This window comes from Mirounga angustirostris, unplaced genomic scaffold, assembly GCF_029215605.1.
Source record: "Mirounga angustirostris isolate CCGP_5_RB_7025 unplaced genomic scaffold, mMirAng1.0.hap1 SCAF_4, whole genome shotgun sequence".
NCBI lineage: Eukaryota > Metazoa > Chordata > Mammalia > Carnivora > Phocidae > Mirounga > Mirounga angustirostris.
The window spans coordinates 39,125,307-39,151,989 of record NW_026991712.1 but is presented as its reverse complement, the minus strand read 5'-3'; the positions used below and the strand labels follow the sequence as shown (position 1 = coordinate 39,151,989).

Sequence of the window (26,683 nt, the reverse complement as noted above, 5' to 3'; positions counted from 1 at the left end):
GGGTAGTGGGGAAATACCTCAAATTCCTCTTTTTAAAGGCTTGCATTACCTAGAGGGTGTAAAAAAGTCTCCTTAGGGTAAGGGACTCACTTTCCACACCAGTGCTGGTTATTCTGTCCCTGGGTGGAGAAGTCCTCTTCAGTGCCCCCCCGAGGTGATAGAATTAGATTGCTTAAAGCAGCCGCGAAGCTAATGTCTCCTCCCACTAGCCTCAGCCCCTGAGGAGGGAGAGCGCTCCAGGGAGAATTAACACTTGCTGAGTACTCTGAAGTCCCAGGGATTAGGTGATGAGCTCTTATCTCCTGGAGGTCACGGTTGCAGTTCAGGGGTCCGTGTGGGCAGAGAGTGCAGAAGTCTCCAAAGTGCGCAGATCCGTGAGGATGTTGAGAAGAAATAGAAAACTTAGATTCTCTCATTTTAAATTTCTCTTGCTCTGGATGTTTCATAATGCACATAGTCTGTTGGTGTTGCAAAGCTTTTTTTTTTATATATATAATACACTTAATTATTTTGTACACACATACATAGATATGCTTCAGGACTATCTGTTCCGTTCCACTGATCATGGCTGATGTCTGTAAGAAAGATTGACAACTATATTTGAAAAATATAATCTATCTAATCAGGAAATGGATTTAATCAGAACACCCCATTTCATAAATGATTGGATTGAGCATGTTTTTTTTCCTCAAGATGAAAGAGTACCCAGCAGCATGGTTATTTTTTGCACTTATATCCAATTTAGCCCCTCTTTTAAGATTTGGAATTGAAGCAACTTACAATATATCTCTGTAAGATAATTGTTGTAATGGTAACATATTCCATTTCTTACTAAAACATAAAACACAACCCTCACTGTTTACTTGTCCCCATTTTGTCCTGTTGCCCTGTGTGAATTCTTCCTTAACTGGTTTCTGCATGCTCCTAAACTGTCCTCTTCTTGAGGAGGATCTCCCCACTGGTAGTTTGCTTTCAGATTCTCCTAAATTTGCTCTCAGCTCATCACTTTGTGACACTGTGAATTGTGGTCAGGCCAGGTGATGTCCAGGTGGCTTGTGTTGGGCAGTGGCTCCTCCCTTCACTCACTACGGAGTCCTGGGGCCGTGCTGACCAGCCTGTTGCTACCAGTGCCCCACACTGCTCCCCTCAGGGCTTCTGGCCATGACGTTAGTTTTCCAATTGACGGTGAAAAGATGTATCTCTGCTTATACCCCGTGGCTATCCAACTTCAGCCTCTTCCATTTGATCCTATCATCAGTGCTCATCTCTTCCCCAGTTTTTCATGGTACAAAGATCCTGTAAAAAAAAAAAAAAATGATCCTTACCTTCTGGTTCCCTGCCACAGGACTTCTATGGCAATTAGATATTTGCATTACTTTCGTTTCCAAAACAAAATTATTTGATGACTGTCTATGATTAGAAAAGTAATTCTAGAAAATCACATTTCAGTTTGCTACATTAAATCTTTCCTGGGACTTCTAGATATAACATGTTACATTTCACTATTTGAAAGGGAATTATTATCATCATTTCCAGATGGGTCGATTTATGAGCATTTGATAATTTCTTTGGTTTCCTACGTCAGCATGTCATCGTAATTCCTAAATTCAAATTAAACCAATATTTCCTAAATGTGGCTTCCTGATTTTCTATTCTGCCTTTTTTTTTTTTTTTAAGATTTTATTTGAGGTAGAGAGAGTGAGAGAGAGAGCACAAGCAGCAGCGTCACAGGTTGTTGTGAAGAAAGACTTAAGCACTCAAACTCATTCTGACCCCTGGGTCTTTGCAGCAGCTCTTCCCTTTGGCGGGAGTTCTCTTTCCCACATCTTCACCTGGCCAGCTCTTACCATTCAGGTTTCAACACAAACTTTACTTTCTTGGAGAGGCCTTTTCCTGGCCACTGAGCCCCTTACCACTCTCTGACACATCATTTGACTTTATTTTTTCACAGTATGTGTCATTGTCTGGAGTTATCTTTGTTTACTTGGTCATCAGCTGTCCTCCAGTTAGAATGTAAGTTCAGAAGAACAGAGGCTTTGTCTGTCAAGTTTCTTGCTCTATTCCAAGCACATACATAGTGTGGCATCTGTCACATAGTGGTTTGATAAATGCTTGCTGAAGGGATGGATAAAACATTTTGGAAACACTGTGTAAAATAAGGTTAAACAGGTTTCTCTAAAACAATATATGCTGGTAGAGCATTTACCAAATATATTGGTCTAAGGATGGATAGATAGATAGATAGATAGATAGATAGATAGATAGATAGATAGATAGTTGAGGGAACATAGAATGGGTATGGCATAGTTATTTACTGCAAGTGTACAAGGACATATGGATGGCAGGTACATAGTTTGCTTTTTAGCTGTATACTTTTAAGACTGTGTTATAGAGTAGGCTTAAAGAAGAATGAAGATGAGTTCCAGACAGTACAGGAAACCCTTTCCTCCTGTATGGGTTCAGAACAAATCACCCCAAGATGTGCCACCAGGGCATAAAGGTTATTTTGAGCTGAAAACAGTCAAAGCCCAAAAGATTCAGGGAGACACTCCCCCTAAATGCCTAAAAGAAGTTAGAGGACCTGCTCCAGGAAAGGAGCTATCACTGTAGATAACTATATTATATAGATAGATAACTATATTATAATATGACTGGGGGTCGTAGACAGGGAGGAATTAAGCAGTCTGTTAAAATTCCTCTTTATGTCCCATTTTTTCCAACTGGCCCAGTAGACATTTGTTTACCAAACATTTACTTTTTATCTTCCTGTGAATTGCTTTCCTTCCCTTTGAAGTCCCAGATCCCTAGCCTCTTCTCCTTAGTTCAGGATGACATTTATACCTCATTTTGCCTGACTGTCTTTGGAACCTTTCATGTTTATGTGGATTCCCCAAACGTATGTAATGTAATTAAATTTGATTTTTTCCTCTTAATCCATCTCATGAAATATAATTCTTAGACCAGCCAGAAGAACCTTGAATGGTAGAGTAAATTTTTCCTCCTCAACACTCCCTTCTCTGTGTGTCCCTAACTTCTTGCCATCCAGTGCAACACACCCCTTTTGAGTTGGCTTTGGAGCCAGAACAGGTCAAAGGTGAGCTACTCTCATGTCTGATTATCTATGTTAGTTTGACTTAGGAGCTGATTTTGGTATAATTATTTGTAACCATGGAAGCAGAGCTCATTTCTTTTGACATACATGGCATGAGCCATAACAACGCTATGCAGAAAGAATTCCTGAGGCTACTTTCCTAAGGAGAAGCCTGTGGGCAGGGCAGGCACTTATTGCTTCAGGGCTCCTGTCGGATACAGAAGGCAAAATGGAAGACAATCCTATATTTCTGTTTCATTGCTTTTGTTTTGGTTTTTTAGATTGTTGAATATTTCACTGATAGTGCAATCGGGTATGTGTATATATAAAATAAAAATAAACTGGTGCTAGGGTACAGTGCCATTAAGCTTTACAGATATGGGTAGTGAAGCAGGAGTAAATGAATCCGTGTGCTCATTTTCTGCTCAACATTATTGTTTACTCTTTAGGCAACAAGCTGGAGTTGATCATTCCAAATGCCATGTCTGCATGGACAAATCCACAGAACCCTCCATATATATAACCAGGGTTGTTGTGGATTTTAGTTTTTCATAGAGAATCACTAACTTGTATTTCACATTTTGGACCAAACATAGGATATTGTTTGTTATATAACAAACATTATCTGTTTGTTTTTATGTTTGCTTTTTCAAGAATGACAAATTCACCTTATACATTATATAGATTGACTGAAATCATAAGCCCATTTTTTACCTTTATTTTACCTAATTTTATCTGTTGAAAGTGGAGTAAGTTTTGTACCATGTTTAATAATTTGTTTAATCGTTTTGCTTTGCATTCATAAATAAGATTGGTCTATAACTTACTTTATTGTGGGGCACCTGGGTGGCTCAGTCGGTTGAGCGGCTGCCTTCGGCTCAGGTCATGATCCCCGGGTCCTGGGATCGAGTCCTGTGTTGGGCTCCTTGCTCAGCGGGGAGCCTGCTTCTCCCTCTCCCTCTGCCTGCCTCTCTGCCTACTTGTGCTCTCTATCTCTCTGTCAAATAAAATAAAATCATAAAAAAATAATAAAATAAAATAAAATCTTAAAGATTAAATAAATAAAATCTTAAGCAAATAAAATCTTAAAAAAAAATCTAAAAAAAAACTTACTTTATTGTACTACCCTTGTCTTGTTTTGGTCTTAAGATAATACCTTAAGTTGGCTTAGTTTGAAGATTTTCTATTCCTTCATATTGGGTAAAATTGACCTGTAAAACCTCTTGAGTCTGGTGGATTAGGTGTGTGTGTGTGTGTGTGTGTGTGTGTGTGTGTGTGTGTGGAGAGAGAATACTTTCTGATTCTTGATTGAATTTCTTAATGTTTATTGAGATTTTCAGGTTTTCTTATTTCTTCTGGAGTTAGTTTTGTTAATTTTTTTCTAGAAAATTAGTCCTTTGATCACCCTAGGCATAATTTAAAAATTCGTTATATAGTTTTCCCATAAAATTAATTTGATCTAGAATGGAATTTTTATTCTAGTTTTTTACTTTGTTGACATTTTTAGCACTATACTTCATATGTTTTGGAATTTGAGTTTGCGGACTCATTTTGAGTAGAGTGATTTAAAATTCAATTTGTATTATTGTTAGTATTGTGTTCTTTCGCTTTGGGCTCACTGTTCTCTCTCTGAAGGTTTTGTGATTGTTTTCACCTGGCCTGCAACACTGCCAGTTCAGAACCAGGTTTTATTTTGTTGTGTCAGCCACCCTTGCCAATGGCGATAATGAGGATCACATATTCTGTTACAAAGCCAGCAGGTAGCTTGTTTCAGTCCCTGGTTCTGATTCATATCTTTGTCCATATCTCCTCCATAGGCTTAAACTTTTTATGTTTTGTTTTGTTTTGTTTTGTTTTGTTTTCAGCTTCCTCTCACAATCCCAACTCCCTTGCTTGCTTTCACACAGTTAACCTGGCATAGGTTCCCCCTATCTCCAGCAAAGCGATTTTAGATTCTCTCTGCCTCTAGGAGCAGAATGCCCAGCAGTCAGTGCTGGCTCCTAGATCTGAAGCCCTGCAGATCCCTTGACTTTAGACCCACTCACTACCTTGTGATTCTCATCCATCTCCTGTCTACAGAGATGTTTATCTGGTCTTTAGAGCCAAACTACAGACTCTTGGTTTTCACTTTTTTTTTAAACTCATCTCTAATTGCCATGTGTTTGAACAGAGGAGACTCATGAAGGTGTGAATTTGCTGAACCCTATTGACCAGAAGTCTCATAATTAACTTTTAAGCTTTACTTTATTTCTGGTCCTAATTTTTTGTCCATAGCTCTGTATAGTTCTGACCTTTGAAGCATGCATTAAAAGTTAATCTTTTTTTAATGTACTCATTGTTTATATTCATCACTGAGAGAAAGGGAGTTATACAATATTTGAGAGTAAACTTCTTTAATGGGTTTATGTGATTAGAATTTTAAAGGTCAAAGTAATTAATTAGAAATTTGTTTTAATTGTACTTTGATCACAAAAACTAGTATTGTTTTCTTTAAGAGACTGAACTAGCTTGATTCTGAATCATTTTATTACTAAACAGAAACAAATCAAAGTTGATTTGTTGATTCTCTACTGTATTTCAAGTCTTGTGAGGAATACGTGTGAAGGAAATAAAAAGGTCTCTGCCATTAGGAGAGAGTCTGGTATTTCTCAACTGAGGGGTAAGGATGGAAGACATGCTCCTTCTCTCTTCCCAGTAGAAGTGCATCAGTCAGCTATGGGAGGCTTTTTATTTTAAACTGCGTGTATCTCCTCTTCCCAGCCTACTACCACCAGGGGAGTGTATTCTTTGCCCCCACAACTGCTTGAGAATTACCAACAGAGAGAGCCACTTTTTCTAAGAATGATACCATAAAAATTGGGCTTTCTGATGACAATAAAACATAAATAAGTGCTAATATGGATTAGGAAACTAGATAGACTGAATATTCCCTGGGATTAGGCCCTTTCCTTGAAATTGTTGTCATATCAACACTATTGGCAGTTGTTAATGTCCATTTTTAGACGCATGGAAATGGAAGCCCAGAGAACAAAAGCAGCTTGCTGAAAGGTCCTCGCAAGGTAGACTTCAAACCCTGGCCTGTCTGCCTCGAAAGCCCAGGATTTTAACTACTCTTGCAAGAAGAAGGGCAAAGACAAGATTGAAACATGCCCTTCCTTTTTGAAGTTTACTGCAGGAACATATGGAGCTCAAAATTCATCAACTGTTAAGAGTATAGAGTTGAAAGAGATGAAATAGTGCTCTTTTGCAGGCCATTTAGTTTTTTCTTTGATCTCCAAACAATGCTACATTTAAATTTGTCTACAACAGCATAAAATTGATATCTGCCCTTTATCATCCACTCCCTATTCTTGGCGATTTTTGTAACTTCTCCACGGAGAAGTTTTATGCTAAAATGTGATGTCAGGATATGCTGCTTTTTTTTTTTTCCTGGCTTAAGCTTCTCATTTTTATATGAAATATGCCAGACTTTGATGTGTTCTCCGAGAATCTCTTCTGGACTCTCTCCCTATATTCTAGGCCATTCTAAGGAGAAAGCCTTTGTGTGATCAGTCTCGCCAGCTCTAGAAAAGCAATTGACAGTGGAATCTTTTATTAGATTAGCTATTGCCAGGACAAAACTCACCTCAGGTGCATGGGAAGCTCTAGTTCAAATACCTGAATTCATTTTCACCCAGCACTACTTGGTTGCCTGGTAATTGCAGAGTTACTTAGGGAGGGCTGTGTGTTTGTGATTGCTTGAGCTATAACTTTTTTTTCCCCTTTGCAACCTATTATTGAAATGAAAATGTAACTTAGCTATTTCATGGTGTACGAATGTTTTCAAATAGGATAAGTTCATGCTGTTTTAAATTAGACTCACCAAACATTTTTAGAGTGTTTGTAATATTTCTAAATAACATGTGCTTGTGATTGATGCTCCCTTTAATTCAAACTAGCAGCACATAGTACCCTAAAGCTGTGCCTGCTAAGGCAGTGTGGGTGAAATCTACTATACTCTCCAACTCCCCCAGTGGGTCTTTCCTGGAGACGACTGTTTGCAGTGTTTGAGGTTATCTTACAGTAATTACGGTGTAACCAATACTATAATGGCCACCATGTAAGGAGTCCATGCTTTGTGCCCAGTGACTATGACAGTGATGAAGTTATTATGTCATCTCATTTCATTCTCACAACACAATTTAAAGTTGGGTTTGTGTTATTATTCCCACCTTACAAATAGAGAAACAAGGCTTAGAGGGGTTAAATAACTTGCCCATGCCAAGCTGATAGGGATAAATTGTTGAAAAAACTCTTTAGACTATATGTGTAGGCAAAAAGTAGCAGATTAATTTTCAGCATGGTCAAGTAAAAGGTAATGCATTAGAGAAAAGCAATCAAAAGTAATCTCTGCATTGTTTTTTGTGAAGCAGTCAGAGGGATGGGAAGGAAATAACCCTTAGCTCTGCGTGGGAAGCCCTGAGTTCTGTTTTCAGGCCCTGCTGCTTGGGCACATCAGTTCTCTGTGTAAAGGCAGAGTGTTGGCCATGATCTCTTAAGGTCATTCTAGAGTAGGAACCTGAGAAGGAACCCAGGGTCATCGGAGGTTTCTTAACTTATGTAATTCTATGCAAATAAAGAAAATAAGCAAATTCTGGGAAATATCAGGAAAGCTGTTCACTCAATATGCTTAGGCCCACCTGAATTTTCTGCTTATCCCCAGGTGAACTTCCATCAACCCACCATCTCAGAGGGCAGTGTATACCTTCATATTTATCCTTGCTGGACTATCTTATTGGCTGTAAGCTGTTATTTTGGCTTCAGGATGATATTTTAGAGTCTTGATTATTTGGTCCAACATACTGATGATTCATCCTATATTTTTATCATCTTAAAATTCACAAGTATGTCTCCAAGGTATTGATGGAAATACTGTATGAGGTTGTACCAGGGCTGACTTAAATAAGTGCTAACACTAATAACAAATATAATTTCATGAGAACTGTACTTTGTATTTCTTTTAATCTTGCTCTAATTTTATAGTCTATTAAAATATACTGTTTGTGCTGATAAAATACAAGTTAAATTAATAAACATTTGTTTTTATCCGTATTTTTGTTTCTTTAGAAAACACACAATTGAGAGGAGTCTTCTTTCCTCCCTCCCTCCTCCCTTCCCCTCCTCCCTCCCTCTCTCCCTCCTTCCTTCCTTTTCCCAACGTATATGATTAATTATTCAAAACACATGGCTGCAACCAACATGTAATTGATGAGAATATAATCTCATGACAAGCCAAAATATTTAGGAGAACATGGATAACCTTCTAAGTGTTGACATTAAAAAATCTAAGTCTGCAGTGTGACAATAATGTCACAATATCCATTGAGCATTCTTTTATCATGATGTTCTTTCATTTCAATTAATTGCATTTTGGAGAGAAGAACGCTATGCTATTCATTATCCTTTGTGGTCTCTGTTATGTTCTGAAAATTACCTTGTATTCTCATTATGGTGTTTTTTTTTTTTTAATAGTCATTCCTCATGGGCTCTGAGTCCCCAGGGCCAATTTTTATCCCTTTCTGTCCAGCAGGTCTGCCATTACCAAACATTATGACATTGAGGCTGCTTCTACTCCTTATCCTTGAAGTTCACTTTTAAGAGGGCAGAGGATAAGTTTTCTGTACTGTGCAAAGCATGACCATGTTTCAAGTTAATTTGGACTTAAAAGAAATCACTTTCAGATTGTTTTGATTCGTGGTATACAAACATTATGAGGTTAATCAGCTCTTTAGGGACTTTTGAGTCTTGTGACACTACAATTATTACTTCTCTTCTTCATGTACATGTGTTATTTGACAGTGAATATTGAAGTTAAGTTTCAATTTATTATATTTTAAATGGAAAGGAAGAGTTTTTCATTTTGGGCAAATATACACAACATACACATTAGGGGCCGAAAAGAATCCTTTTGTTTGTGTACCTAAATGGCAAAAAAAAAGAAAAAAAAAGTTAAAGTTTCTTCTTCCTTCCTTCCTTCCTTCCTTCCTTCCTCCCTCCTCCCTTTCTTTCTTTCTTTCTTTCTTTCTTTCTTTCTTTCTTTCTTTCTTTCTTTCTTTCTTTCTTTCTTCCTTCCTTCCTTCCTTCCTTCCTTCCTTCCTTCCATAGGCAGCACCTTGGCCCTCATCTTCTATAATGATGATACCTCTATTAGCTTGTCTCAATTGAAAAATGAAAATTTGGTACCAAAGTACCAAAAGCTTCTATTTTTTATTTTTTAATCTTATGCACCATGTCTAACGAAAGCCTAGAACATAGTGATGAGTGAATGGCTGTCAGAATAGAGAAGTTACAGCTATGCCCTATAATTGGATTTGACCATGGGCAAGGTGATCACTATTGAGATAGAAAGTGCCTAAACTCTGTCTCCCTTTCCTCCCTTGAGGAAGTTCAAATACAGTATTGTCATTCAAATTTTCTACTCTTCCCATCCTCTTAAGTGAGACAACTTATCCTGTGGTTGCTTAGGCCAAAGGAGAAGGGATTCAGGAACACGGTTCTTTCATTTCAAAGATTATCATCTCCAATTGCAACCAGTCATGACTTCTGGATGAAATCCACTTACCTTCATTGAATCAGAATGATTTCCTTCCATAGATACTCTCTCCTGTGTCCGATCCACAAGTCAATCTTGAATCAATTTCAGCCATTTCTTACAAATACACTGCAATCACGTTTATAAATCTACCTAAGGCTTGGTTTTTGTGAGTTACAGATAAATTAGGCCCTTCATGTCCTATCTTCAGATATCAGCAATGTGCTCAGACTATTCAACTAGGAACAGGCACAATCTTTCTTTTATGAAGGCAATCTGAGTGCCCTGCACATGTAAGAAGGGACACTCAAGGATGGAAACAGCTCCTTTCAGGGGTAGCTGTGGTGATGGGTGAGCATTTGGACAGGTGGTTCATTTTCTTGTGAAAGAAGTCTATATCCTGTAAGCAATCAATACCCAACAGTTTCACTAAATAAAGCTTGAATATAAATTAATTCAAAAGGAGCTCAGATGTTTGCTGTGTTGCCTCTGAACACACCCTGTGTGTCAGGAGCCTAGCTTTCTTCAGTAGACCACCTAGTCTGTTCACTGGGGAGGACAATATTTATTCAAACATAATCCCTTTTGTCTGTGTTGGGCAATAGCACAATACATTCAGCAACTGTCCTCTGAAAGCCAAGACTTTGTCTCTGGCAGGGATTTCGAAAACATGGATTTCTTGAGAAGTGCCTGCCCACCTGTGTTTAGATTCTAAATTGTGGGAAGATCTTGGCAGCCAGAGTATCTAGGAGATGCTCAGGGAAAAGTCTGTTGAGGTTATGGAGACTTTTCAAAGGACAATTTCCCCCTTTAAAGTGGTAAGAAGAAGAATTCTTGAGAGCTGACATGGAATATTGGACTAGGTGGAACCTTGAAAGATTTTATCTCTTCATAGTTAGCTTTCCATTTAAGACCTAAGAATGTGTCCTGTTTTAGAAACCCTCCCAGGAATGAAATTTTCCATAACCTTTCCCCTGTTGGCCATTTTTTTTTTAACTTCTACAAAAGCCTTCCATCAGAAAGTTCTTGATCATGTATATGACCGTCACGGTCACTGCTACAGCCCAGAACTGGTTCCCTTGCTGTATCTTTTGCTGCTCATACCCTCCACAGATGGCCCCGTCATGGCTGAAGCCCATTATTAGATCACTTCTTGGCTTCTTCTCTAAGGCCAAATAATGAGAGGTTTTTTTCCTCCTTTTTTTGTAGGTCATATTTTTCAACTATCTAATGATTTTTGTTGTTGAAAATTGGATTGGGGATTTCCTGTGTCTGGAAATGCACCAGGCCATGAACTTTGCAACCCCGACACTCCTCCCGCTACCTCTTAAAATACATCAAATAAAATGAGACCAAGAGAATGAAGCAGCTGCAAGCAAAGCAAAACATCACAAAATCAAAAAATAAAAACACTGAGTAGTTGTCTTTCTTGTTTTTGATTGAGCATAACATTTGTAAAATGAAGCATGCTTCATAGTTAAGTGGACATCCTGTTTATTAAGGATCAGTCAATAAGAACTCAGTCAGGTTTAGATTAACACTTATACAACTCACAATTTAAAATGCAAAATGTTGAAAACTAAGCATGCCAAGAAGATAAGAATGAGTCAATAGTGGTCTTTTCTTAGCATATCTGGTATATATATAACTTCCATTTACTATGGGCATTTGAAGACCATTGAGCCATTGTCATGATAGCTTTCAATACAAGTGATTTTTGATTTTTACATTTATCTTTGATGTCTAGTTGGTTTTAAGGGGATCCTATCTTTTTCAGGTTTTAGAATCAAGATTATGATTGTAAATAAATACAGACATTTTCTATATTTTTCTTTGCTTTGCAACAGCTGAATTAGGATGAGATATATCTGACCTGTAATGATTGTTTGAACTCACTTACAAAACCATCTGAGCCACATGCTTCAAAGGTACATCTCTGATAACTCTTGCTATTGTTCAATATCGCACACTTGTAAAATACTTTATTTAACATGTGTACAGCATAAAGAATGATAATGAAAGGATTACATATGATCTCACCACTCAGTTTCAGAGAAAGAACACTGCCAGTGTCTTAGAAGCCCACTCGAATCATCTGTGTATGCCCCTATCTGATCATCTCCACTCTGTCCCAGCCCCCATCTGATATAAAAAAGTCCTGATTTTGGCTTACCATTACTTTGCTTTTCTTCATGATTTTACTCTCTTTGTATGCATTGCTAAAGATTATATTTTTTAGTTCAGCCAAGTTTTGAAATTTATTCTCTTTCTTCTGTGATTTCCTTTTTTGTTTTTGCTTTGCTTCAGTATTTTTGTTTTGAGATTCATTTATTTTGATAGATGTAGGTATAGGTCATTATCACTACTTTATAATATGCCATTGTATGACTGTGCCACAATTTATTTATCCATTCTACTGTGGATGGACATTTGGGTTGGTTCCAGTTTGAGGCCTTGTGATTGCTTCAGCTTGACCATTTTGACCCACGTCTCCAAGAACTCAGGTGCCAGAATTAATCTAACATATGCACCTAAAGTGCCATTGTTGGGTTGTGAGATGCACATATGCTCAACTTTTAAAAGGATATGCCTAATAGTTTTCCTAAAGGGTTTTAACAATTTTCTGCTCCTACCTGCAGTGGATGAGAATTCCTTTTGCTCAGCATCCTTGCCAGGACTTCATATTGTCAGATTTAAATTTTTTTCCACTTAGGTGCAGAGTGGGATTTTATTGAGGATTTAATTTCTGTTTCCCGACAAATAATGAGGGTGGTCATCTTTTCAAATGCTTGTGTCCATTCATAATTTCTTTTCTGTGAAATGCCTGTTTATGTCTTTTTTCCATTTGCCTGTTGGGTTGCTCATCTTTTCTGGTTGAATAGTAGGAATTCTTTATGTATTTTTAATATAAACCACTTTTTGGTTATATGTATAATAAATATCTTCCCGCAACTTGTAGCAACTCCTCTCATCCTATGATTTCTCCCAATGAACACAAAGTCTTCAATTTTTATAGTTGACTTTATGCATCTTTTCTTCATGCTTTGCATTTTTTATATATTGTTTAAGAATTCTTCCCCCTCCCCTAAAGACATGAAGATATTTTTTCTTACATAAGTTTTAATTTTTTACTTCATTTAAGTATTTAATCCATCTGTACATAATTATATTTTTCATTTCCATTTGACTTTTTAAATATAGTTTCCATCTCTCTGATGAAATTCCCCATATTTTCCACTAGATTTTTCACATATTAATCATAATTATTTTAAAGTACTTATCTGATATTCTAAATATCCAGGCTCTATTTGGGTCTATGGTATTGTATTGAATACTCTATTTCCTGACAATGGATCATTTTATTTCTTGCTTATTTTATACGTCATAATTTTGGTTGGATGCCAGATAGCATATGTAAGAGAACAGTAGAGGCTGAGGTGAATAATATGTGAGTCCAAAAGTGATTATGCCTCTTCTTCTGTCAAGCCATTGGTATGAGGGTGGTTAAGTCCATCTTTCATAGTTGAGCTAGGTTTAGATTTTATTGTTTCTATTCCTACCTTTGGTGCTCACCTGCTTCACATTGGTCTGGCATGGGTTGCTGTTACTCTGTTTTTAGTCTCTCTAGGGGTTGGGTTGCTGGAGGAGGTTTCCCGGTGTCTTGCTTCATCCTCCACTTTCAGCAGACTCTGTCTGTCTGCACCACAGCAGGCGTTTCTCTCTGGGCTCTTGCCCTTCCCTGAGCTCTAAGTTGTTACTGCAGTGCTTGTTACTCACTGCAGGCCCCTGGTGGGGACAGGGTAGTTTCTTGGTTCTCCTGCCCCTCTGTGTGCCAGAGGTCAAGAGTGGAGCTTTCTCAACATTTCTGCTTTCCCCCAGCCCCTGTGGAAGCCAGACTCTGCCATATGTCTTGGGAATAAGTAGCCCACCCCCAACCCCCTGCTTTACATCAGTGCAGGATTGTGGGCGTGAGCAGGTTTCCTGACCTACCCCCCAGAGACATATGTGTTTTTCCTATAGGGTGGGAGTGCAATTTTCTACCCCTTCCCCTTAGCCAATGCCCTTTGCTTGGGTCTGTCACCTCCATCTGTTGTCACTGTCGCTCTTCCTCCTGTCACTGCAAAAGGCCAAGCAATTCATGTGTCCCATCTCTCCTTGGATGAGCTTGTTATCCTCTGGAATTCAGCTCCTCTGGCTGAATCACAATCTGAGATCTCTGATGGGCCTTAAAAAGTGACGATTTTGTAGATTATCCAGATTTCTCTCACTGTTAGGGCGGGCACAGAATTCTCCTGCGGCCGTCCAGTTTAAGAGGAAGCAGACTGATGGTCCCTCTCCCTGCCACCACCACTCTGTTTTCTTCCTTTGTCCTTTTTTTTTTTTTTATAGCACTTAAAACTACCATTATATTGTATTTATTTATTGTCCACCTCCCTTACCAGAATGATAATGCTATTAAGATAGACTATTTAGTTATTTTTTCATTTCTGTATCTCTGACCTATAATACTCAATACAGATTGTTGAATGAATGCTTGCAGTGAATGCCAAAGATGTGACATTTTCTCTGATATCTTGTATTAGCTTGTTTTCATAAGAATGTGCTTGCTCTGAGGCTGTTTTCTCTCCTTGTTCTGCTGTATTTTTCATATGTCCCATTTTGATTATGTCCTTACTCATCTTTGAATCAGGCAAATCTGTTTGCACTCAGTGTCTCCATCTGCACCAATAACAAAGAAGTAAGAGGCTTGTCCTTGAGGCTGCTCTCTGTCGACCCTTGATTTGGTTTATCTCTGCTCTCAGACCCACAGCTGGCCCGAAGGGGGTTGTGAGCCAATGCCAGTCAAATTGTTCATCATAGCAGGTTTCCAGCCAGTGCATTTCTGCCCTCCTGTACTAGGTTCTCCCACCCCCACCCCAAGGCCCGAGTCTCTGGTAGTCAGGGCTAATGCGTGCCTCACAAATAACAAACTGCATTTCAGACCACGGCAGTTCCGCTTTTGCCTTCCTAATTGTTTTGGTGTGGCTCCTATTGTTGCTGCTATGGTTTTAACACTTTTTGCTCTTGACTGTGTTTGGAAGACATGGTGGTGAAAAGGAAGGTGGGGGCTGGGGAATTGGTTGATGCTCTGCCTGCCTCGGGTGAATGAGCGGGTGCCCCACTCCTCTGTAGGTTCTAGGCCCTGTTACTGCGCTAAGGGCCCCACGTCAGGCAACAGAAACAGGGAAGGGACTGTGTATTTTCCTCTTTTATCAGGTGATTCTTCTTCATGAAACCGGAGTTTTCTGTGTTTCTGGGTAGTCTGTTTTTATTTCGTTTTCCTAAATCAGATCCAAATGTATTATAGGCAGTGTTCATTTCTGCCTGACGCTGACATAAGGCATGGAGAGTTTGTAGGATTTACTGATTTATCCTTTGTGAGGCTGCAGTAGGGAAGAAGACCTTGGACACTATTATTTTCTAAGGGTAGTAGAGCTCTTACGGTTAGGAAAACTCAAGTTCATTAAAAGTGCTCCCAAACTGTCATTACCTAGTAGTTTTTGTATCAAAATTATAACTGCTATTCCATGGTGGCCCCTGATACATTTTCTGATTAAAAAATATTAAAACAAGCTCTCATAATCTAAATGGTTTGTAACCATTCTTCTCTAGCACTGTGCCAAAGACCTTATCTTATGGGATATCATTTGGTTTCCTATCATTCAAAACCATTTTCTCCATCTTTTAATTATTTAAGTAATAATTCTGGGTTGGATAATGTAGGCATTTTAGAAAACATAAAGATGTGTGATTATAAAGTAACCTCAGTTATTCTAAAGGGTAAAATAATAGCTGTCTCGATTTAGTTACTCTTACGTGTTAATTGGGAAAAAGTTCATTAAAATGCATTTTGACACTTTTAATCCACTGAAACTCTAACTTCATTGGGAAAATGGCTCTGAGGATGGTGAGAACATTGCTAATTGGCTTGTTCATCCCACATGGGATTACACCAGTTTCTGAATCAGAATTTCCTGCTATTGCAACATGGTTTCTTCGTTCGTCTTCTTTTTTTTTTTTTTCTTTCCTTAGAAACAATCCATTTGGGTTCATTACATGGCCATTTGTTAGCCTTGTTAGTTACAAGGCGTTGTACTTGTTTCTGACTACAGTGAAGTCATGTAGGCGGGGTGTGTGGGTGTGTGTGGGTGTGTGTCTGTGTGTGTGTGTGTGTGTGTGTGTACAGACTCAATGGGAGATCCTGCAGCTGCCTGGGGAAGCAGGCAGCGCCAAGGGGTCACTCTGATATTTCAGAACCCAAATCCTGCTTTCCCAAAGTCATGGGGCATTTTTATTTCATTCATCAGGAAGATTGGTTCAACTTTGGTTTGCTTACTACATGCTGTACATAGACATCAATCTGCTTGACTTTTGAAAGCTTTTTATTGATATATAATATTCTCAGAAAAAATACACTGATCCTAAGTGTGTAACAAGATAAGCTGTTTTACAAACTGAGCACACCTGTGTAACTGGGTACCCAGATCACAAAACAGAATGTGACCAGCACCCCGGAAGCTCTCCTTGTACCCCCTTCATGTCACTAACCCTTCTCACCTTGGATAACCATTCTCCTGTTTTGATTGTTTTTATATTTTATATACATGGAATTATACATGATATATTATTTTGTGTCGGGTTTCTTTCATTTTTCATTATGTTTATGAGATTCATTTCCATTGATCATGTATTGTGTTTGTTCATTCTTACTGCTCTGTAGTGTTCTATTATTCAATACAATACAATTTATTCATTGGGCTGTTAACAGGCATTTAAATAGTTTCTTTTGGGGGAGGGGGATGGGGGGCATTATGAATACTCTGAACATTCTAGTACATCTCTTTTGGTGAAAGTATATATACACATACATTCCTGTTGGAAATATATAGGAGTGGGGCATAGGGTGTGTATATGTTCAGATTTAATAGATAAGCCAGTGTTCTGGAGTGGTTATAAGCATTTACACTCACACCAGCAATGTGTGAGAGTTCCAGTTGCTCCATCTCTTCACCAATATTTGACATTTTCTGCATTTTTTATTTTAGTCATTTTGGTGGATATGTATTGAATGTGGTTTAATTTATATTTCCTTGATGATAGTGAACCTGAGTACCTTTTCATATGTTTATTAGTATTTGTATATCTGTTTTTGTGAGTTGTCTGTCTGTTCAAGTCTTTTGCCCATGTTTTTATCCATTGGCTCTCTCTTTATTACTGTTTGATAGGACTTCTTTATATAATCTGGGTATAGTTCCTTTGTTGTGTATATGTACTGTAAATATCTTGGTTGCCTTTTCACTCATGTATTGGAGTCTTTTGATGAACAGACATTCCTCATTTTTCTAAAAGTTTGATTTATTATTTTTTTCTTTTATGTGTTGTGCTTTTGGGGTTCAGTTTAAGAAATCTTCGCCTACTCCAAGTTGACAGAACTGTTCTATGCTTTCCTCTAACATCTTTATTTAGATTTATAATTCATCTGATTTGATATTATATATTGTATGAAATAGAGGTCAAGATACAATTTTTGCATATGGATATCCCATTAACTGAGCATCATTTTACTTGCTTCATTTAAAATGTTTTCATAAAGTTTAGTTTCATTGAAATATGTTTTATATTTTCCTGGAGAGAATTACTAATGATTCTTGAAAAAAATTTAAACCTATGGTGATTTAAAATTTATAATATAATCTGTAGACTTACTTAACACTAAATGTAAATTGGATTTTTTTAAAAAGTTCTTTGTTGAGACTCTAGTTTGTAGCTCCAGTGTATTTATTCAACACCAGAGTGATTTATAATACACAAAGCATAATCATTTTTTAAAAAATTAATATTGTTCTCACTTTTTCATTTGAATTCAATCCAACACATGTCTATTATATGTCTGCTAGAATTTGGGACAGCTGAGAATATGGTTGAAGTTTTGAGCTCCATTTTATGTCATTTATGTTTTAAGCCATGTAATAAAATTGTCAAACATTGGTCAGTAATAAACCATTTTACTTTAGTATTCAAAGTTATATTAATAAAGAGAAATACAAGGTGAGAATTTTTATTACTATTAGGATGACCTTCCACCCCTTCTGTAATGCCTTCTATCAGGTTTTCCACTGGTAATGACACAGGTATTTTAAGATGTAAAAATAGAAAAGAACATATAAAAGTTTCATATCTGTATTTGGAATGACTGTGAATGCTTCCTCTTTGATGTCATTTCTGCTTAGTTTTATTTTTTTTCTCTTGTTATTATTTGTTCTAGGTTGTACTGGTCAGTGGACATCTGGACAGTTGGGACGTTGGGCAGGGTGCCATGGATGATGGTGGCGGAGCCTTTATATCATGGGAAGCCCTCTCACTTATTAAAGATCTTGGTAAATATTTAGAAAGTCGTTAACCAATGTGTGAGGATCTCAGTAGTGACATATTTAACTCAACACACAAAATACTGAACAGATAAGTTACTGTGATATGTTCAAAGATCCTCCTGAGGTCTGTATGTTTTTTGTCAGTTGATTCTCAGGAAAGAATTAATTTTTCCCCTTAAAAAGAGAAATTTTTATTCAAGTATACACCAAACATCCAAAGTATCAAATATGATCAGCCACTAGGGAAAATGAACAAGCAAATAAAACTGTAGCAAATGTAACCACATCAGCTAGAGACTATGTAAGGAAACCCATGACCAAGTGCAAAGAAAAGTCAGCAGCTCCCCCTGCCTCCTTTTCCTTGTTCATCTTAAAGACATTATTAGGCTGTTAAGATAGCTTTACCGCAGCCATCTTTCCATGGCGGAAGTTAAAGAGAGCAACACCGGACTGAAGGAATGATCCCTTTACCCACAATAAGGAATCCAGGCTGAAGAATTGGAACTTCCAGGTGAACCTAGGCATGAGGAAGATGGGCAGGCGTAAAAAGGAAAAGCTAATAGTGAAAGCAGGTTTTGATGACCCTCTTTGTAAACAAAAAACATACATTTCCTCTTTGTGTGCTGGTCCAAAAGGCAGGTTTTGAGTGAGGTTAGAGATAATTAAACAATTTGAAGTCCGAGTTCCACATCTGAGTCAGAGCAGTGGTGGCCGTAAAATGCCTCATCAGCAGAAGGTTTTATGTCGTAATTATGGAATGCCTCCGCTTCAGATATAGTAAAGATGAGAACATCCTCTTTGGTGAAGGCTTTCCATTGCTTACATACATACATATGTGTTTAAATTCATGCATTTCTTCTAGTGTTTAATGAACGCTTCCAATCCTGTAAATAAGCCCTTTAAATGATTGGTCTTATTAACAATAGATTGCTGAAATGATCTTGCTTGGGGCAAATCTTTGATGTACCATTTTGATTTATGTTTTAGTTGTGTTTTAAAAGTGGCAAGATGGAAAGGTGGTTGTACATTTTTTTACTTTTAAATAGGCCAGTGTCTCTTAACCTTGGGACTACTGACATTTGGGGTGACATAATTCTGCGTTGTGGGGTCTGTCTCATATAGGATGTTTAGCAGCATCCATGGCCTCTATCTACTGGATGCCAATAAGCACCATCCCCCTCAAGTTGTAACAACCAAAAATGTCTCCAGACATTGCCAAATGTCCCTTGGCAGGTCAGGGCTGGTGGTGGAGGAATGTATAAAATTGGTCCACTGAGATGATCTAATAAAAAAATCACTAAAAGACCTGATACAGGGCCATTTTTGCGGGGGGAAGAAAACCTTACATTGGAAACCTTACATTGAAGGTACTTAAACTTTTGACATCACTTCCATACTGAACACCCACTGTGTGAAGGCAGTTTGTAAAAGCTGGGCATACAGAAAGGTTTAAAGCATGTCTTCTCTTCTTAAGACCCTTAGAATAGAGTTGGAGCATACGCATGCACCTGTTCATGTGGGTGGCCATATGCATCTAATTTCAAGGTCTGCTTTTAGAATTGGGTAAGGTTTGAGAGAGATGAATTGTCCAGCAAATAAAACCCCAAAACATACATTCTTCAGAGAAGATCTGGGAGACTTTACATGTGAGTCTTCTCCTCCTTCCCTTAAAAATATTCCCTTGGTGATCTGTTCATTCCAGAATGAAGTGGGTTCCAGACATGAGACAAGCAGAGATATCAAGCATTTTCTTCCTTATAGGGCCCAGATATACATTTAGAAGGTTAATTTTATTTTGATGTGTTCAGCCAGCTTGATTAGAAACAGTGGTAGAGCGAAAAGAGAACTGGACCCATCTGAAATGGAGTTTACGTCCCTCTGTGCCTCAAATTCCTTTTTTGGCCTCAGGAGGTCATTTGAACTCTCTGGTCTTCATTTTCTTCATCTCTTCTAACTGTAAGCGTCCGGAGTATTTTATCTGCTCTAGATGGGAATAAAAGTGGTATCTTCTCTAGGCTTTGAATCTTACTTTTTTAGTACTCAGCATGGGACCCTAAATCATTGTTAATTGAGTTGGATTCAATTGCATAGATAAATGTAACACCATGCAAAGGTGAATTGAGTATCTTTTTCTAACACTGACTTCTGTTGCTTTTGATAGCTAGTAACCAGTCTCCTTCAATTCAGGACTTAACTTTCCTATAGATTTCTGAAAACCTATATAAACATATGAATAAAACTCTGAAATAAAGAGTAATATTTCTTTTATTTTAAAGGTTTATTTACTTGAGAGAGTGAGAGAGAGAGAGAGCAACTGGGGGGAGGGACAGAGAGAGAGGAAGGAGGAGAAGGAGACAATCTCAAGCAGACTCCCTGTTGAGTGCGGAGCTCAATGTGGGACTCCATCTCACGACCCTGAGACCATGGAGCTGAGCTGAAACCAAGAGTCAGATGCTTAACTGACTGAGCCACCCAGGTGCCCCCAAAAGTAATATTTCTTTTGAGTAGGTGTTAAGAGGCAGCATGGCATACTGTTAAAAAAGCATAAGACTCGGGCACCTGGGTGGCTCAGTTGGTTAAGCGACTGCCTTCGGTTCAGGTCATGATTCTGGAGTCCCAGGATCGAGTCCCACGTCGGGCTCCCTGCTCAGCAGGGAGTCTGCCTCTCTCTCTGACCCTCCCCCCTCTCATGCTCTCTATCTCATTCTCTCTCTCAAATAAATAAATAAAATCTTTAAAAAAAAAAAAAAAGCATAAGACTCTGGAGCCAGACTGCCTGAGTTCATATCCTGGCCCTGCCTCTTACTAAGCATGTGGCCTTTGCCTTTCTGTGCCTCAGTTTTCTCATCTGTGAAATTGGGATAATAGTAGTCCCTATCTCATAGAATTGCTTTGAAAATTAAATAGTCTGTTCATATAATATACTTAGAATAGTACCTGACCCAACCCAAGTACTCAATAAATGTTAACTTTTATTATATAGTAAGCCTGATTCTGATAGTACCATATTTTTTATGTAAGGGAGAATGGTAATTTTTTAACCCCCACCTCCGTTAGTACTTATATTGCTTCCTCACTTAATCTGTTAGTTATACTGATGTAACTCTATGTTCAGCTGCTATGGTAAATGCTTTCTCTTTACTATTTAAGCTGCTGTCTCTTGTGTGATGGAAATCCAGTGACCCCTTCACTTTTTTCTACTTTCATAATAAATTTTGAGGAATCTGAATTTCTCCTTCTCACTTCCTGCCTCTGCTTCCGGCTTACGTTAAATGCCCAATCTCCACTCTGTACTTCACTTCCTGTGATTGTACCCATTGAGTCTTAACTCTTTAATTCAAAAGTTAAAATTAGATTGTAATTTCTATTTGTAGATTGTCTATGTTTTTTAATGCAAAGAAATGGGTCCAACATGTGACATATAAGTTCTGCTTGAAAATTACTGGTATGCTTGAACAAGAAATAGGACTTTGGGAAATGGGTTCATAATTATATTACTTAATTATATTAAGCCCAAACTGTTTAAGTGGTGAAATACAAATGCTCTGTGGTAATCTTTTTTCCAAGAAAAGTAACTCTTTTTGGCTGATGTTCCTTGAACAATATGTCATGCAGCATGCATGTCAAAGTCTCTCAGTGGGGCTCATGAATTTGAAGGGTTGGTCCAGAGAGGATTTCTGATATTTGGGAATATAGTTCTAAGATTCATCCTTCTTATCTCTTTTCCTTTGTTCTTTTCTTTTACTATTCTAATGGATTCACCCTTTTGCCCAGGCCATCAGCTAAAACTATATTCAATTAATCTAACAGAAGAGAGATCTATGCTTTCCAAATATAATCAGTCATTCCTGAGTAACTGTCAACAGAAGGCTATTTGCTGTGAAATGCTATTGAATACTTCTTTGTGTTTGTGGTTTACTGGACTCGAAATTGTTTATTTGAAATGTTATTTCCTAGAATGTTCTCGTGTCAGTGAACAAAGCCTATGGTCAAAGATGCTATGCCTCAAAATGTTCATTTGGCACTTGAAAAATAAACCACCATCCATCCCAAAATTCTTCCAACTTTACCATTTTCTGTGAAGTTAGAATTTTGAGTTTTCAGACCTAAACAAAGGAAGAAGATCAGAATTAATAGCACCACTTAGTTGTTGAAATGTGGAATATATGTGAAACATCTTGTTTGAGAAATTTAAATGTGAGTGTCCTGATTGTGATTATTATAGGGCGCAAAAGTCTGTGTGTTAGAAAAATAGTTTATTTATATATCCTTTCACTCATCCACTCAGCAAATTCTTACTGTGCACTGGTGCCTTGTACCAAAGAGGAATGTGACATGGTCCCCAAAATCCTTGAAGTAGGGGAGACATTGAATTCAAAAATTGCCATGAAACTGTTTTAAATTCTTTAATTGAAGTATGTACAAGTGACTTTCGGACACCTAGTGAAGGGATGGACGAGGACGGTGTGGCTGGATCGGGGCATCTTCACAAAGGCAATATTGAAGCTTTCTTTTCTAAAGGGGCACAATGAAGAATTCCTAGCAGAGTGTAGAGCCTTCAGTCCTGCACATCATTAAAAATGAGGAGAAAATTGTTGACGGTAACAATCTTGGGATTGTAGCGGAAGAGGGGATTTGCAAAATTGCAGGAAATGTACACTTTTTATTTAATATTCTATATAACATTAGAGTTTTTTATAATAAGGTGTTATTTGAGTAATCAGGGGGAAAAAAAAAAAACCTCAAAAGCCAAAGGAAAGATTCTTGGCATCGCCATTATCATTAACTTGTGTCAATGGGAACAACAGGGCAGAGTTGGGAAGTAGGAAGAGTTATGCAGGAGTCCTGAGCCCTCCAGGCCCAGAAGTACACAAGGGCACACAGTCACATGCGTGCCAAGGCTTTGGTGTAGTTAGAGCTTTAGACACCCACTTCGAATGCAGTGGATTCTCTCTTAGAGGGAAGCATCCATCCAGGAAGAGGATTTCATTCTCCTCAGTCAAGCCTCCCTTGGAAAAGTCCCAGGAAGTCCAATCCAGAATAACCGAGCAAGGGAAATTAACAACTTCCAATAAAATGGAAACCTAAGAGGTAGAGCTAGAGACAGCTAGAGCCCTGAAGCCAGCTTGGCACTAGCCCAGACTAGAAAGGCAATCCCACTTGGAAAGGACCTCCCCCACTGGGCTTTGCCATACCTCTGAGTATAATAACAGTTCTAAAGCTAACACTTACAGAATATTACTATGTCGTGGACATTGCGCTAAGCACTCCACTATGCACATACACTCTTTTCTTCTTGACAACTCCAAGCTGTGAATGCACTTCTTATATCTATTTTACAGAAGAGAAAACTAAAGCAGAGAAAAGCTAAGTACCCTGCCCAAGATCACACAGCTATTATGTAAAAAAGTTAAATCCAGGCAGCCTGAGTCCTTACTCCTATGTATTTTGTAATACTGTTTTACTGGAACAATGTGCCCAGTCTGTTTCTAGGGAACCTCATCCTCAGGATAGTGAGATGTTATATAGAAAAAAAAAAAAAATGAATAGTCAAATAAATTTAGGAAACTCCCTCTTGGTAATTTCTTGATTCATCAAAAAACTTTTGTTGGGAGAGTATACATATTCGTGGGTGGAGCATGCTTTGGGAAACACTGCTCTGGGGGCATTACTGGTGTTGAGAGAATTGAAGAAGAATACAAAATACACGCTCAGGTACACTTTATAGAACTGAGTACAAATAGCCTTGGATTTGTTTTCATTCTAGATTTTCTAGGCTATATTTGGGATCTTGTGGTTGCCAGAATATTGACAAGATGGAACCATTCAGTGCTTCCTTAATTGGCATGGTAGAGATTATTCTTGTATTTCTTCTTGAAGCACCTTTGTACCCACGTGCAAACTCTACCCAACAACTAATTTCTTATCCACGATATCTGAGACTGTTTCATTTAAACGAATGTAGTATTATCAGAAATGTTTGACATATGCTAAGGCCTCTCTACCAGGTTTTTCCATGGCCCCAAAGGCATCAGAATTTGGTAGCATTTTTCTTTCCTAGAAGGAATTTTTATCCCAAAACATGCCACAAAATCTCCCTACTCTCACTTTGGATGCTCTTCCTCCACAATTATTTTGTGAACATAGGAAGGGAGACTGATAGCCCTGGGAAAGATAATCCTCTTAAAATCACTGGTCCTCAGTAATACCTTTGGGGAATAATACATCTGCTTTGGAACTAAGAAATTAACTTGTTTTAAGTCTTAAAAAATATTTTCTCCCAACATTAAATTTCATTTTCATTAATTTGAATTTTAATGTGTAGATGGTGGTTTGCTTTTATTTTTCTGAATATGTTTTGGTCTTGACTCTTTATAATTGTATATAATAAGACAAATACCTAGAACAGTAGAAGAATTAGACTCTAAGAATATACTTACTCTTTTTCTTTTCTTTCTTTCTTCTTCTTCTTCTTCTTTTTTTTTTTTTTACTTCTAAAAGTAGCTTTACTGGCATTTGTGGCCTCTTCTCATGGTTTTTTGAGGATGATCTCATTTTTTTTTCCAGTTATGTTATTTACTCTAGTGGCATGTCTGGCTTTACCAGAAGACCTGTAGCAGATACATATTTTTTTCAGTTGGGAATTGCTGATAAGATGTCCTGAGGTTTAATCACATTTATTAAGTTTCACTAAAATACTTAGCATCTTTACACCTCATTAGCCGACATAGACATTTCCACTGGTATGTGTAAAAAGACAAACTGTGTGTAGATTGATCTTCTAAATATGTCCATGAGATGAAGTAAAATGAATCACTTAGAATTTCTTCTGCCTTTTAGTTTGGATGTGGTATGGGAGATTATGTAGACATTTTAGAGCCTGAGGCTGGCATGAATATTGCTGTTACTATTTTATCAGTTAGTTAGAATATACCATTTCTGTGTAGACATAGACAAGACCCAGACCCAGTGGCATGCAAACTGTGAGCAGTTCTTTCCTGCCTGACAAAAAGCCTGGACTGATGGCAGATGAATGCTGTGAAAGGTGAGTCTCAGGGGGCCCCTTTCCCCACAGCATGCTCAGCTTCCTCCCCCACATCTGCTTTGATTTGGCCTGCGTGCCCTTAGAAAGTTAAGAAATGTGGTGTTGTTTGTTAAGGGAATCGGAAGCTTTGGTATTATTTATCCTGGAGAAGAAGGATTATGGAAAGACTTAATAATGGTATGCTTAGTGCCCCAGTGGATTTCCTCCCACCCAAGAACGGGATCCATAGAAGTCCGGGGCAGGACTGTCTGGAAAAACGTAGGCTACTTCATTAAGACAGTATCATCACAATGTTGCACAAATTGGCTTACAAGGAGATCTCCTATTTCAGTAATAAATATTGAACACCTATTTCATGTAAGCCTAATAAAATGAATAGAATACAAGTCCTTCCATCAAGGAACTCATAGTCAGGCAGCAATAGCCTCACGTGGACAGAGACATTTGAGCTAAGCCTTGAATGGGTGGAAAGTAGGAGAAGGAAGGACAAAATTAGAGCTCATGAAAGTACATAGTTTGAGGACTGGAGGATGTTTCTGTAAGTCTAGAGCAATAGGTGAGTGAGGACTGGCTGGAAAGAGTCAAATAAAAGGTGAGGGTCAGCTTGTCAAGGACACTAGATGCAAAGCTAAAGTTTGGAGTTGATGCTATATAGAGGCAGACGGAGCCATAGAAAACTTTAAGCATGGGATTGACATGATAGGAGTTCTTTCTAAAATAAAGATACCAGATAGGTGTCATCCTTTAACTTGTAAAGAAGTATGATGAACAGAATGGAGACACAGGAAGAGTGGACTGGGGAGATCCCAGCTATACAGAGTCTGGAAAACCACAGCTTTGGAGTTACTAAGCAAGTTTTTGTTTGCTGTGGGGCTGATAAGCCAGTTTCTACCTCGCTATGCTAAATATACCAAAGAGGAAGTGATGGGGTTTCCAGATATGTTGTATTATTCTTCGCCTACACACTTCTCTGCATCATGCTAATGATGCATTTTGCAAAAACTGTGGCTTACCCAGCTTAGAATGAATTTTGTTCCAGTAAACTTGCCTAAAAAGAGAGGTCCACAAACAAAGAAACAAGAAAATATACTATAAACATCTGATGGTTAAATGGATTTTTAAAATGGTCCTGGGAGACAAGGGTTAATTTAATTCATTCTTAGGCCCCTCCAGCTCTGTGAACATTCTCAAAATCAAGCTCTAGGAATGGAAAGTTTCTACCAGGCATGTGCTAGCGATGACAGGCTAAATAAAGTATTGAAAGAAGTTGACTATTATTAGATTACTTATTTGTAATGCTGCTAATGCCCTCCTCATATTGGATCATTGTTATTGATGAGCTGATATTCAGCCCATGGCCCGGACACCAGCATCTCCAGACTATGCCATGTGACCCTGGTCTCATGGACTTCTCAACCCTTTAAATCTCCTTCCTTAATCCTTAAATAACTCAAACCCTGCAGATAAATGAGAGGCAGGCTGTATAGCAGAATAAGCATATATTCCATGTTAAGAGTATGTTAGAGTCAAGTCTTTCTATGCTAGTTAGTAGCTGTATCATGTTG

The 26,683-nt window shown here is 38.1% G+C and overlaps 1 protein-coding gene across 4 annotated transcripts in view; it reads left to right on the top strand.

Annotated features, from left to right (window-relative positions):
• Positions 1-26,683, top strand: part of CPQ (carboxypeptidase Q) — a 458,753-nt gene that overhangs the window by 266,281 nt on the left and 165,789 nt on the right. For all 4 annotated transcript variants that reach the window (XM_045896198.3, XM_054512535.2, XM_054512537.2 and 1 more), the window contains exon 5: positions 17,968-18,079. In XM_045896198.3, coding sequence (XP_045752154.1) covers positions 17,968-18,079 — 112 coding nt within the window. The remainder of the gene's footprint in view (positions 1-17,967; positions 18,080-26,683) is intronic.